Source organism: Aotus nancymaae, unplaced genomic scaffold, assembly GCF_030222135.1.
Source record: "Aotus nancymaae isolate 86718 unplaced genomic scaffold, 86718_ANA_hifiasm-v0.15.2.pri h1tg000077l, whole genome shotgun sequence".
Taxonomy (NCBI): domain Eukaryota; kingdom Metazoa; phylum Chordata; class Mammalia; order Primates; family Aotidae; genus Aotus; species Aotus nancymaae.
The window spans coordinates 6,921,695-6,934,637 of NW_026988492.1; the positions used below are offsets into that span (position 1 = coordinate 6,921,695).

At 41.8% G+C, this 12,943-nt stretch overlaps 1 protein-coding gene across 8 annotated transcripts in view; it reads right to left on the bottom strand.

Annotated features, from left to right (window-relative positions):
• WAC (WW domain containing adaptor with coiled-coil) overlaps positions 1 to 11,609 on the bottom strand; it is a 98,577-nt gene extending 86,968 nt beyond the window's left edge. For 2 of the 8 annotated variants that reach the window (XM_064368557.1, XM_064368555.1), the window contains exons 1-3: positions 10,947 to 11,022; positions 10,523 to 10,560; positions 8,817 to 9,029 (exon numbers count right to left, since the gene is read on the bottom strand). In XM_064368557.1, coding sequence (XP_064224627.1) covers positions 8,817 to 9,029; positions 10,523 to 10,560; positions 10,947 to 10,987 — 292 coding nt within the window. In that variant the 5' untranslated portion in view covers positions 10,988 to 11,022. Of the gene's footprint in view, positions 1 to 8,816; positions 9,030 to 10,219; positions 10,310 to 10,522; positions 10,561 to 10,946; positions 11,026 to 11,562 lie in introns of those variants that run through there. The other 6 variants (XM_012474195.2, XM_064368558.1, XM_064368556.1 and 3 more) reach the window with 6 other exon arrangements.
• Between the last annotated feature and the right edge of the window lie 1,334 nt (positions 11,610 to 12,943).

Genomic DNA, 12,943 nt, shown 5'->3' on the forward strand with positions numbered 1-12,943 from the left:
TAGAATGTTCCTGCAGCCCCCATCACGTAGCTCTCATTTGGCAAACTGTCCAGCATGTTTCTTCCTAACTCTAAAAAAAGAAAGTAGCAGCAGCTTTAGAAATAGCTATAGGTTGCTAATCTGACACTAAATATAATCATAGGAATAAAAGCAAGCCTAATAATCTACTCTATCACAGCCTGGGCACTGAGGTAAAATGCTTTAGAAGTGTTATATATACACAATTTCATCTAACCCCACAACAATCCTACAGGGATGGACACAAACACTCAGAAATTAAGTAGCACGTAAGGTCACGTAGCTATGAGTGTCTGAACCTAAACACAAATCTAACGAAAAATGACTTTCCTAATTCGCTAAAAATACAAAGTAGGTATTAATATTCCCTGAGCCCCAAATGAAAAATAATTCTAAACTCAGTCCTCTAAGACTGATAGTTAATACCAAGTATTTGTTTAATCCACTACACAAATAGGAATACAAGCTTTATAAAAAGGGAAAATACAATGCAAAACACTTTTACAAAAAATCTGTAAAGAAGCTGGGCTCAGTGGCTCACACCTGTAATCCCAGCACTTTGGGAAGCTGAGGAGAATGATCACATGAGGCCAAGAGTTTGAGACCAGCCTGGCCACCATCTCAACTAAAAATACAAAAATTAGCTGGGTGTGGTGGAGCACACCCTGTACTCCCAGCTATCTGGGTGGCAGGAAAATCACTCGAACTGCGGAAGTGAGTTTGCAGTGAGCTGAGATTGCGCCACTGTACTCCAGCCTGGGTTGACAGAGTGAGACCCTGCCTTCAACAACAACAACAACAACAAAAACAAACAATTCTGGAAAGATTATCGAATGCTAATTTTATGGCATAAGAATGTCTTCCATGAAAACTAATCATTAACTCTAAATGAGAAGACACAAGGCCACTGTTTTTCTCCTTTTCTCAGCATTTCCTAATTTTTCTACAATGAACGTGTACTAACAAAATTTTAGTTATATAAGCACTACATAGCTCTAGGAGCCATTATTTCCAATCTTGCTGTACATAAATATGGCATTTCAGAAATCAAGCATACAGAAAACTTTCTTTAGAAAAATAAAAATATGTGTAGAAGCCAGACAGGTCAACAGGGTGATTACATTCTTCAGAACTACATTGTCCAGTTCAATAACCATCACTCATATGTGGCAATTAAACACATGAAATGTGACTTGTCTGGGCTATAAATGTTAAACAGACACTGGATTTCAAAGGCCTTGTACAAAAAATGGAATGTAAAGTTTGTCATTAATAGTTTTTAAAGTATCAATTACATGTTGAAATATTTTTGATATATTAGGTCAAATAAAATACACTAAAATTCCTTTTTACTTTTTAAGCTACTAGAAAAGTACACGTACAGTTTGCATTTGTGCCTAACATATTTCTACTGAACGATGCTGCTATAGAACCCTGTTAACAAAGTGAAGCATAGGCATCACCCAAGATCTTGTTAAAAGGCAGATCTTTGGGCCCTACCCCAGAATTGCTGACTATAACAGTATCTCCAGGTGCTTAGTATACATATTCAAGTTTGAGGACCGCTAATCCAAAATACTGTAATTTCATTCCCCTTAAATTACAACAATCCCAGTATTTTTTAATCTATCCATTTAGTGAAATGCTATAAAGTTTCAGGCACTATTCCAGGCAACAGTAATACAAGGTGGATAAAAACATTAAAACTCTCACTTCCTCTTCTTGTGGAGCTTATATTTCACAAAAGGCAAGCAAACAAAATCTAAAATACAGTCAGTTCTACTATAACATTTGTTTGAAATACACAAATTTGTTTGAAAGCTACTGATTTATCAGAAAACAGTAAATTTCACACTTACGTGTATTTTCATCTATGAGAAACACTAGCTACACCAAGCTGCACAGAAATTCACAAGGCACAGATACACATAGCTCAAACACCTAACAGCTTAGTTCATTAGGAATTATGAGTCAGATCCATCCACATTTGGTGTTACAACTTTCTGTCTCATATCAGGTAACTTCCATCCATCACTACACAGTAATTCAAGAGCTGCAACCCTTCTGGTGGATGGCCACTTCCACAAGAAGTCAGGTCTTGGTCAAGGTAAAGTGCCATTTATTGGGATGTTAAGGTATTCCTTAACCATTTTATATGTATAAAACTAGGTTACAATTTTTATTAGGTTCCTATCTTTTTAAAATGTGTCACTGACAATATTTTTGGTTACTGTGCTCCTAACCCCATTTTCCCCATAAATCCTCTGGTAAAATTCTGCATAGCACAGTGACTTTCAGGAATGCCCCTATCATATTATGGCAAAATGACTATATGTAAATCACAACAGGTCACCTTCATACAAGGAAGGAACAAGCAGGGGCAAGGAAACAATTATGAGAACGACTGTTTCAGAATGTTCAGGAAGGGCAGAGAAGGCTCTATGAGAGGGTGACACTTAAGCAGGCACATTACTGAAGTAAGTGAGTACACTAGGAGAAACAAAGGAGCATAATGTGCAGAACCCCTGAGACATAAACGAACTTCTGCCTGCAGGGCCAGTATGGAGAGAGTAGCAAAAACAAGCGGAATAGTTGTAGAAGAGGCTGAAAAAATACCCAGATACCAGATTACACAGGATCTATTATAAGCCTTGCTAAGAAATAGGGAGTCACTGGAGGGCTGCGAGCCCGAGAGAGATGTGAGGTGACTGGCATTTTAACTGGATCACTCTGGCTTCTGTGTGGGGAAACAATTACATAAAGCAAAATGGACTCAAACACCCAGGGGGCTCTTGCAGAATTCAAGCTAAGAAAAGGTGGTAGCCAGAACTAAAATGATAAAGTATTATGAGTTATATTTAGAGTATAATTCACGTAAAATTTTATGTGAAGAGACTTCCTTTCCAGTTTCAACAACAGTAGACTAAATACTTCATGTATATTATAATTTCATCAGTACAACAGGAAAAGTACTGATCAGCCTATTTCAAAGGACTACTATGAAATTAGATGAGAAACAAATAGAAACCCTTTGAAAATTATAAAGCATCATACAAATCCTGAAAAAGATTGTTCACATATTTGCCAGCCTCAAATAATTGGTTTTGCTGGTAGGTGGAGGTTTCAGTGAGGTGAAGTGAAGATCGTGCCACTGCACTCCAGCTTGGGCACAAGTGAGACTCTGCCTCCAAAAAATAAAAATTAAAAAAACCTCCTCACGAAAATCGGTTTTGTAATGATTAAATTGACAATGAGTTATATCTAGTGCCTGGTATAGCATCCTAAATGCCCAGCTTATTTCCATCTTCATTTTTTCCAGCATCATAACAAAATAATGCACTATCTCTAAATGATTCTGCACAATATAAAGTAACAGATGCTTAACAGAGACAAATCAGAATATATAAATTTTCTGTGAATTATAGACCAAAACCCTGGTTATGTTACACCAGAAATTTTAAATACATCTTGCACAACTAGAAAACAGTGCAATTAAGACTGTCTTAAAGGATCTAAGTCAACTCATTCCAAAATATTCTTATGATCGTAAAACAGAAATACCATTAAATCATAAACACATAACTATCTCTCTAAATATATAAAAAATGTTAAAATATGATGAGAAGCCCTATGACAAATGAGTTGGTACTAGTGTTCAAATTTAACAATTTACACGCACAGATGCTTACATCAGACACTGTTTACTAAAATTAAAAAAAAAACCACTAAAGAGTTGAAGCATTAAGACTGCTACTCCTTCAATCTTACTCCATTTCTCTTGAAACAGAATGTTTTCTGTGTTTTCTCAATTGACCAGTGAAAATCCAATGCAAACATTTCTGCATAGTTTATTACAACATCACAAAACATGAATCAATGAAAAAGGTCATGTGTCACTATATTTACTAGACAAAAGGAATACTTAACAGTCAACAGCATTGCTAAAATACAAATATTAATATATTAGATAATATGCAATATTTCCATTCTTTGTAAACAAGTCTATAAATACAAAGGATTAAGAGAACAGACTTTTCTTAGTGAAATTTGTGTCATGCTTCTATGTCAAAACTTATTCTGGAAAATAAAACACTAATGTGACAACTGGGCCTAGAACTACACAAATACATTTTATCAATGTACTATAATTTGGCAAGATGTAACCACTGAGGGAAGATGAGTGACGATATTAGGAGGATAAAAGCAAAAACGCTTCAAACTAATTCATGCCATGGTAAACACCACCAAATAAGCTTTCAATACCCAAGGTATTTCATCTCTGCCAGTGTATAAATTACCAGAGTTAAAGAACTAGTTTCCAGACTCAAGTCTGTCACAATTTATTCAATTTTTTAAAAATTTTCCCTCATTTGTAAAACTGTAAACTGAGGATACTATCTGTTGTCTTCCAATGTCGGTATCAAAAGCGATTGTTAATTTGTATAGTACTTCCTATACATTTCTTGTTAGTAATTTCTAATATTACTAATGCAAAGCATATTTCCAAGTCATCTAAATAACTATAAGACCATGTCATTCAACTACCAGTCTATTATTCAATGTGAAAGACTCAAGCGTTACTGAATTATGTACTATGACAAGACCAATTATCCCCAAATAATCACTTCTAATTCCTTCAAAATGTTACTATTGACCTTTGTTTGAAAATTAGGGAAATGAAAATACATTTCCAAATTTTTCCAAAGATATAGTTAAATGACAAGATAAAAACTTCCCTTTAGGCCAAGTGCGGTGGCTCACACCTATAATCCCAGCACTTTGAGAGGCCGAAGCAGGCAGATCACTTGAGGTTTGAGACAAGCCTTGCCAACATTTTGAAACACCATTTCTACTCAAAATACAAAAATTAGTCAAGCATGGTGGCGCATGCTTGTAATCCCAGCGGCCTGGGACGTGGAGGCAGGAGGATCACTTGAATCCAGGAGACGGAAGTTGCAGTGAGCCGGGATGGCACCACTGCACTCCAACCTGGGTGACTGTCTCAAAAAAAAAACAAACAAAAAAAAAACACATAAACACACACACATACAAAACCTAATGATTGTACCTTAAGGTTTTTGGTTTTGGTTACTTTAAACAAAAGATTGTATGCTTACTGACATATCACAGAATATATAAAAATAACTAATTTCACAAAGAAACCTTTCAATTATACCCTTACATAACCTCTTTTAAATTTACAATAGACAATATTTCCTTTAATAAATCCTAAAGGGTAAAATCTCTAACTCTTTAAACTATACATGCTGTTAGCAACATCAAGCTTATTTTAACTAATGAAACGGTTTTTAGGAGTAAAATCCCTCACAATCCCTGACTTCTCATTTTTTACAGTGTATCTGAAAGTCCTTTTATATATTACTTCCAAATGATCATTTCTCAATGAAATCCAAGATGCTAAGAAATCTAGTACTTACTGAAAAATGCTGTGATGCCAGTAAAGCCTAAGGAAAACATAAATACAACACTTTACAAGTTCCACATTTGTTTAACTTGCTTTGTAAAATGCAAGTTACAAATCATAGCATACAGGTTCTCATTTAGTAAAGAAAATCATTAAACAAATCTTAAAATGAAAAAATTGGAAATTAAGTAGTTCAATAAACAATACAGTAAGTAACCTGCTATTACCTTAAGTTTTTTACATGCTGAGAGCTTAGATAATCCTACTCACTTGCATTTGATTTTTTGATAATGGTCTTGAATTTATATATTTGAGTTCTTTTTTCTTTTTCCTGTTTCAAAGAGACAGGTCTCACTGTCAACCCAGGCTAGAGTGCAGTGGTGCAACCACAGCTGTTAACCTCAAACTCCTGGGCTCAAAGCAATCAACCCACCTCAGCTTCCCAAGGAACTGGGATTACAGGCAGGCATTGTCACAGCCAGCTAATTAAAAAAAAAATTTTTTTTAGAGACAGGGTCTTGCTATGTTGCCAAGTCTAGTCTCAAACTCCTGGCTTCAAAGGACCCTGCCATCTCAGCCTCCCAAGCAACCAGGATTACAAGAGATGAGCAGCTGCACCTGGGTGAATTATTTTTGTTGTTGTTGAAGACAGGATCTCACTCGGGCACCTAGGCTGGAGTGCAGTGGCATAATCTCAGGTCACTGCAACCTCCGCCTCCCAGGTTCAAGGGATTCTCCTGCCTCAGCCTCTCTAGTAGCTGGAATTACAGACACTCATCATCGAACTCGGCTAATTTTTGTATTTTTAGTACAGAAGGGGTTTCACCCTGTTGACCAGGCTGGTCTCAAACTCTTGACCTCAGGTGATGTGCCCACCTTTGCCTCCTAAACTGCTGAGATTACAGGTGTGAGCCACCACCCCCAGCCTGAATTCATTTTTAAAGATAAAAATCTAAAGGAGTTCATAATGCCAGCAATAAAAGTCATACATATACACTTTTAACATCTTAGCACCAAACACATCATTAGCAATAAAGCAAAGACTCCAGAAGTCAAATTATAATGACTAAATAGCTCAGTATTAAATGAGGAAAAACCACCATTTTACATTTTTTAAAGACAGTATTAGCATCAAAGTTGTATAGCTCATGGTGTTGTTATTTCTATGAAATATAAAGGAATATGGCATCCAGGTATATTAGAGTTGGTACAGACAGGAATGGAATTACAGTATTAGTTGGAAGACTCCAGAAGACAAGCAGCTAGAAAGACATCAAGTTTCTTGCAAATGAAGCTAAAGATCAGGAAAGAGGCAAATTTCTAAAAACAAAAAGCTAACAAGTACCTGGAGTTCAGACAGGTAGGAAAATGAAAAATCAAAGTGAAGACAAAAATGGGTACAGAAAAAGTGAGTGGCTAAAACACCACTAGCTCTCAAGAATCAAAGCACTTCAGAATAGCTTCAAGGCCAGGATCACATCTTAATGAGTATCACACAGAGTAGATCCCCCAGGTTTGTTGAATGAGTAACAAAACGTTCTTGGGATTATTTCACCTGTAAAAGAAGTCGCTGAGCAAGGTTTGCTGGAACTGTTTGAAAGCATTTACAAAGTAAGTTTGACTGCAAAACTGACTACTTGGCATTTGGGGATAACATGGATCATAGTCACTAAAATAAGAGCCATTTGTAAGAAGATGAGATGCCATACCCTATTTTGTTACAATCACCAAATTTTACAAAATAAAGTACAGTTATAAGTACAACCAGTACCTGCTCTCCATGAGCTAACATCTGAAATGAAATCCACTATAGAAGAGTGACTGATAGACAGCACCATCTCAGGCTTTCTCAGGGTTTATGTAACACTATGGAAAACTTACCCACCAAACTGAAAACTTAAAGAGCTTAATTTTGCAACCCAATAACTTCTAACACTTTAATAATCAAATATACCTGCTACTACAAACAAAAATGTGGTTTTTATCTGCATAAATAACACTAAGCTGTAACTAAATTCAATAGAGTACTTTCTCCTCATCCAAATTATTCAATCCCAGTGTAATCTCTTCTGACTAGTATTTTCTCAAACCAGTAATTATGTAGAGGAAGTCAATGTTTCTTGATGTATGATCACACTGAATAAAGCTGATTTCTGTTAAGGAACCAGAAGATGCACGGTATTTTTTTAAAGTAAGCAAAGTATTGAGGAACTAGTTGCCAATAGGAGCAAAAAGCCACATAGTACTTTGAATTTCTTTGGAAGCTTTTAATATGGTAAATCTGCTTAACATATGTTATCTCCTTAAGCAGTATGTTACAGTATGAGAAAATATAGATGTCTTTAATTACTTTATTGAAACTGGATGCTTCTGACATGAAATGTAATTCTGGCAAATTTAGGGCAAATTAAGTCTGGAAGTAGTTACTGAGTTGGTTTTGTTTACTTATTCTCAGCCTCCTACCACAAAGAGCTTGACACAAACTTATAACTGAAGGTACAGCATTGTGCAAAACAAATCACATTAACTTTTAAAAAGAATAGTTCAATGAATAAGGTATAAAAATCACATCACCAAAACTGGAGAATACTGAAAATAAAATGTTTACAACAAAAAGCAAGAATATATTCTCTAAGTCACAAATAATTTTTTAAATCTGGGAACTATCCTGAAAAAACATACTATCATTGTAATGAGAAAAGAGATTTGAACACCTTAAAAAGTAACAAACTGAAGCAACAATAAGGATCTCAAAATAAACTGAAATCTTTACTTAAAAAGGGGAAAGTTCCTTTATTGGAAAAATGTCCTGCATTTTCCCCATCCTTAAGAAAGCATGTTTTAAACTATACTTAGACACTAAAGTCCACTTTTTATTTTTTTGTTATGGAGTCTCACTCTGTCGTCCAGGCTAGAGCACAGTAGAATGATCTCAGGCTCACTGCGACCTCCACCTTCCAGGTTCAAGTGATTGTCTTGTCTCAGCCTTCTGAGTAGCTGGGACTATAGGTGCCTGCCACCCCAAGCCTAGCTAACTTTTGTATTTTTAGTAGAGACAAGTTTTCACCTGTTGGCCAGGCTGGTCTCAAACTCCTGACCTCAAGTGATCTGCCCACCTCGGCCTCCCAAGTGCTGAGATTACAGGCATGAGCCACCATGTCTGGCCTTAGACTCCACTTTTCAGATGCTCACATCAGCATCTTATTTCTACAGTAACTTGTTTAAAGAGAAAGAAAAAAAAAACTGATAGTAGTAAAATATTTTAATGACATAACCACACAGTAACTTCATGCTAGAAATACTACTGCTGCCTGTTTTATATACAGCTACTGTGAAAGACATATGTCAAAGTTTCAACAAGAAAGCTACTCACCACCATCCCTCTCTCTAACTCTGTGAGTATGCACATTTTTGGCCTTACTGTGACCTGTGCTGTCACTGTATTTGTTTTCAGGACTATCAGATCTCCGCAACATTTTATTTGGTGGTGAAGGATCTGCGGCGTCTCGCATCTTTTCATGTCTGTGATCACCGCTACTGGGGTGACTCTTTGATGAATACTTAAGTGCCTGTAAAACATCAACCCCCCAAAAACAGAGAGAAAGAATTGAAACCTTAAACTTAACTCCAGAAACTAATTTAAACATAAATTTTGGTGTATTAACCTCATTAAATTTTATGAACTTAAATTTCCACTTTAAATTCTGCTCTATTCTTCAAAGTTTCTCAGACAAAACCTAATGCTTAAGTGGTACAGTAACACTCCTGGTACAAATCATAATACTAAATGTTAAAAAAAAAAAGAATCACTCCATTGTCTTGTAACTGAATCAAAGCACCTTGGCACACTGATTCTGGAAAAAAAAAATTCTAGCAATATTTAAAATTACTTTTTGAAAGTTTAGTCAGAGGAAAACTAGAAATTCAGTACTACTGCAATCAATTTCTGCTCTACAACTGATATGCACAAGCACATGAATAAGCACACGCATATTTTTGCAAACCTACAAAAAAAAAAAACCCACACACTAGTTTCTCCAATTCTATGATTCAAATAAAGCATTTCAGACCTAACTTCCTTACTCTTACAGGTGTGGGAAACAATATTAAGGTATAAAAATACTGACCAATACACTAACGTGAGTACTGTTTCTAAACAAGCATAATGCACTCAAAATAATGGTTTAGCTTTATTCCAACATATCTTAAAACAACCATGATGTACTAGTCTGTTGCAATGTGTAATTAGTTATGCTTTGGAGGACAGATTGAATAAGGTTTAATTTTTGACGTATCCAATGTTTTACACATCAGAGAACAGTGTTTTCAAATTCAGCTGTGTAACACAGGAATCCGGTTAGAAACCTGCTCTCTGATCCTTTAAAATGTAGAAAGGATTTCTGTAGTCATCTGATGGTTAACAATCATTTATGATGTTTCCCTCCTGAAAACTGGGGCCACTTCTATCATAGTCCTTAGAACTTTACACGCAACGACTGCAGTAACAAAAAGGAATCCACCTACCTAGAACCACCTACATCAGAATGAATTATCCGAAAGATCTCAATTCTTACAGAAACAAAAGCACACATCTTTTACTTGTAGAGCAATTAAGTATACCAAAAATATTAAAAGGGGAAATAGTACTTTTTAACCGATTTAAAAGTTGTAAGTCATTTAGCTATTTATCCCAGGTCCCTCACTTAATTTTAACGTCTTTGCATTAACTTCCAGTTCCCCAACACAATAAATAAATAATTAAGCCTCGGAAGTCACCTATCATCTCATCCCATCGACTCCTTCACCCGCAAATAATCGAGTCAGGTCTTCCTGGCTGCAAATGATTCTTTTTTTCCTAAATCAGCGAACTTCCTCCAGTCACCTGTCAAAATAAGTCACTAAACCTTGCTGGAGAGGGCCAAAGGCACCAAACCCCGAATTTTAAGGGGACCCGTGGTGCTGGTTTCGGATGTGTTACACCGAAGGGCCTGTAGCGACTTCTGAGGCCTGCGCTCGAGTAGCAGTCCCTCCCTTCCCCCTTCGGCCCCTTCCAAACCCTCCACCCGGCCTCGGCTGGTACCTGGTAAGGCTGCGAGTCCCCTCTCCGGTCGTGACAGCTGAAAAACAGGAAGAGAAAGCAGAGACATAAGACGAGGCGTGGGTGGGGGGCCAGGGAGGAAGAAAATGGGTCCCCCATCGCCCCTCCCCGCGGGAGACCTACCCAGCGCCCCGGCGCCGAGCCCGGCGCACACAAGGCGCAAACCCGGAGCCTCCGGGAGGGCCGAGGAGGGTGAAACGCCGCGCAGCCGGGTCCCCGCTCCCCGCCACACTCCGTCCCTTCCAGCCCGCCCGCGCGGCCGCTCCTCCTCCCCAACCCGATCCGGATCAGGGTTAACAACAAAAATGGCGGCCCGGCCAGCTCCAGATAAGGAGGAACAGCCCCCCCGCCGCCGCCGCCCCCTGCCGCCGCCGCCGCCCGGCCCGAAACGAAAAGACAATTTACCCATCACTGAGTCTCTGCTGTTTCCTCGCATACATTACCATCAATGCCCGGCCTGTGAGTGTGTGTCGGGGAGGGGGGAGAGCGGCCGCGAGAGGCGGGCGGGCGAGCGAGCAGGCGGCGGCGGGCGGCGGGCAGCCCCGGCACCTGGGCCCGGCGCGCCCTCGGCGACTCTCAGCACCTCCCAGTTACTGGCGCCGGCGCTCCCGGGCCATCTCCCTCCGTCGACACCACGCTCACTCTCAGCCGGGGCAGCGGCGCCAACTACACGGCGGCAGCGCGAACCGGGGGGGAGGGGGGGCAAGAAGATGCGTCCGGCTAAGCCCCACGGAGAGCAACTGCCTCCTCCGCCTTCTCCTCCTCCTGCTCCGCCGCCTCCTCCCCTCCTCCCCCCGCCGCCGCCGCTGCCGCTGCTGCCGCCGCCTGGTCCTTCTCCTCCTCCTCCTCCACCTCCTCCCGCCGCCGCTGGTGCCGCCGCTGCCGCTCCACCAACTACATCCGGGCAACTCGGACGCTGCCGCCTTCGGGAAACCTCGGCAGTTTCCGCCGCGCCCCTCCTCTCCCACCCTCGGCCGTCCTCCCCGCCCCGCGCGGGTCCCGAACGCCACCCTCGACAAACCTTGGTTGGACCCGGCCTCCTCTGAGGCCTGGCTCTTATCTTCGCGACCTGTCAGCCCTTTGGTCCGGCCACCGCCGTTGCCGTTTAGGGATAGTCTCGCTCGGGCGCCCGCTCGAGGCTGGTCCCAGGGGCTCCGGGCTGCGCGGGGAGGGAGCCGCCTTCCGGAAGAGGACGGTGGGGCGCGAGGGAAGCCATCGCGGACTTAATAAGGGAGGCTGCGGCGGCTGCGCGTGCGCCCAGAGGCGCCGTGGGAGGGGGTACTCTCGGGCGAGCTCTCGGGCCGCGGCCCCCGCCCCTATGGGCTGGGGCGGGGAGGTCGGAAACCCCCTGGCGAGACCACGGGCGGACGCTTCCGATGAGCAGCCTGGTCGGCAGTCGCAGACGCCACGCTCTGGGTAGCAGGGAGCGTGCTCCAGCGCCCTCGGGCCACTGTTGGAAGCCGGAACCGAACCCAGGCCGCTGTCCCTCACCGGACGCCGCGGGCGCCACGGGCCCTCCGCGGGGCAGGGGCTGCAGCGAGCTCGTCGGGCGCCCTTTGGACGTAAGTCTCACCCTGCGCCCCGAAGCGGGAAGGAGCGCATGCGGCCCGGCGAGAAACGGCCGAGAGGAGGAGCTGAGGGGTGCTGTGCCCGAGGTGGAAGGCGGTGCACCAAGGCGGTCCTCAGCGGAGATGCCTGCACGGAGCAGGGAGCGCCGTTCCGGGCAGGGAATGAAAGCGGTGCTTGATAGTGGAGATTTAGGGAGATGAGTTCCTTGGGAACAGCGCTGAACTGTCTCACTGCCCCACCTCCCCTCCCTTTTTTTGAGACAGGGTCTCGCTCTGTCGTCCAGGCTGAGTGCAGTGGCGCGATCACGGCTCACTGCAGCCTCGACCTCCCGGGCTTAACGGATCCTCCCACCTCAGCCTCCTGAGTAGCTGGGACCACAGGCATGTACCACCACGCCCGGCTAATTTTTTTAAAAAAGTTTTTCCGGAGATAGGGTCTCGCTGTTACTCCGGCTGGTCTTGAACTCCTGGCCTGAAGCGGTCCTCCCGCCTCGGCCTCCCAAAGTGCTGGGATTACAGGTGTGAGCCAGGGTGCCCGGCTTCTCACCCCTTTTTAACGTTTTGCATACCCAGCGGTGCCCCGCCCACCCTCTATTTATCTCTCACTTTTTCCCCCTTCTGATTCTTCTTCACTGAAGTTCGCGAAAGGAAATACATGTTGAGGTTCTGGATGTGAATAAAGTCTTGAGGTGTGTTAGGTGAAATTGCTACAAATGAGATTTTATGTACTGTTGTAGCCACATTGGGAGGAGAAACGTCAAGTATACCAAACAACCGTTAGTTGAGAGTGGTGGTATCTGGTGATTAGTTATTATTATTATTTTTTTTTGCCTA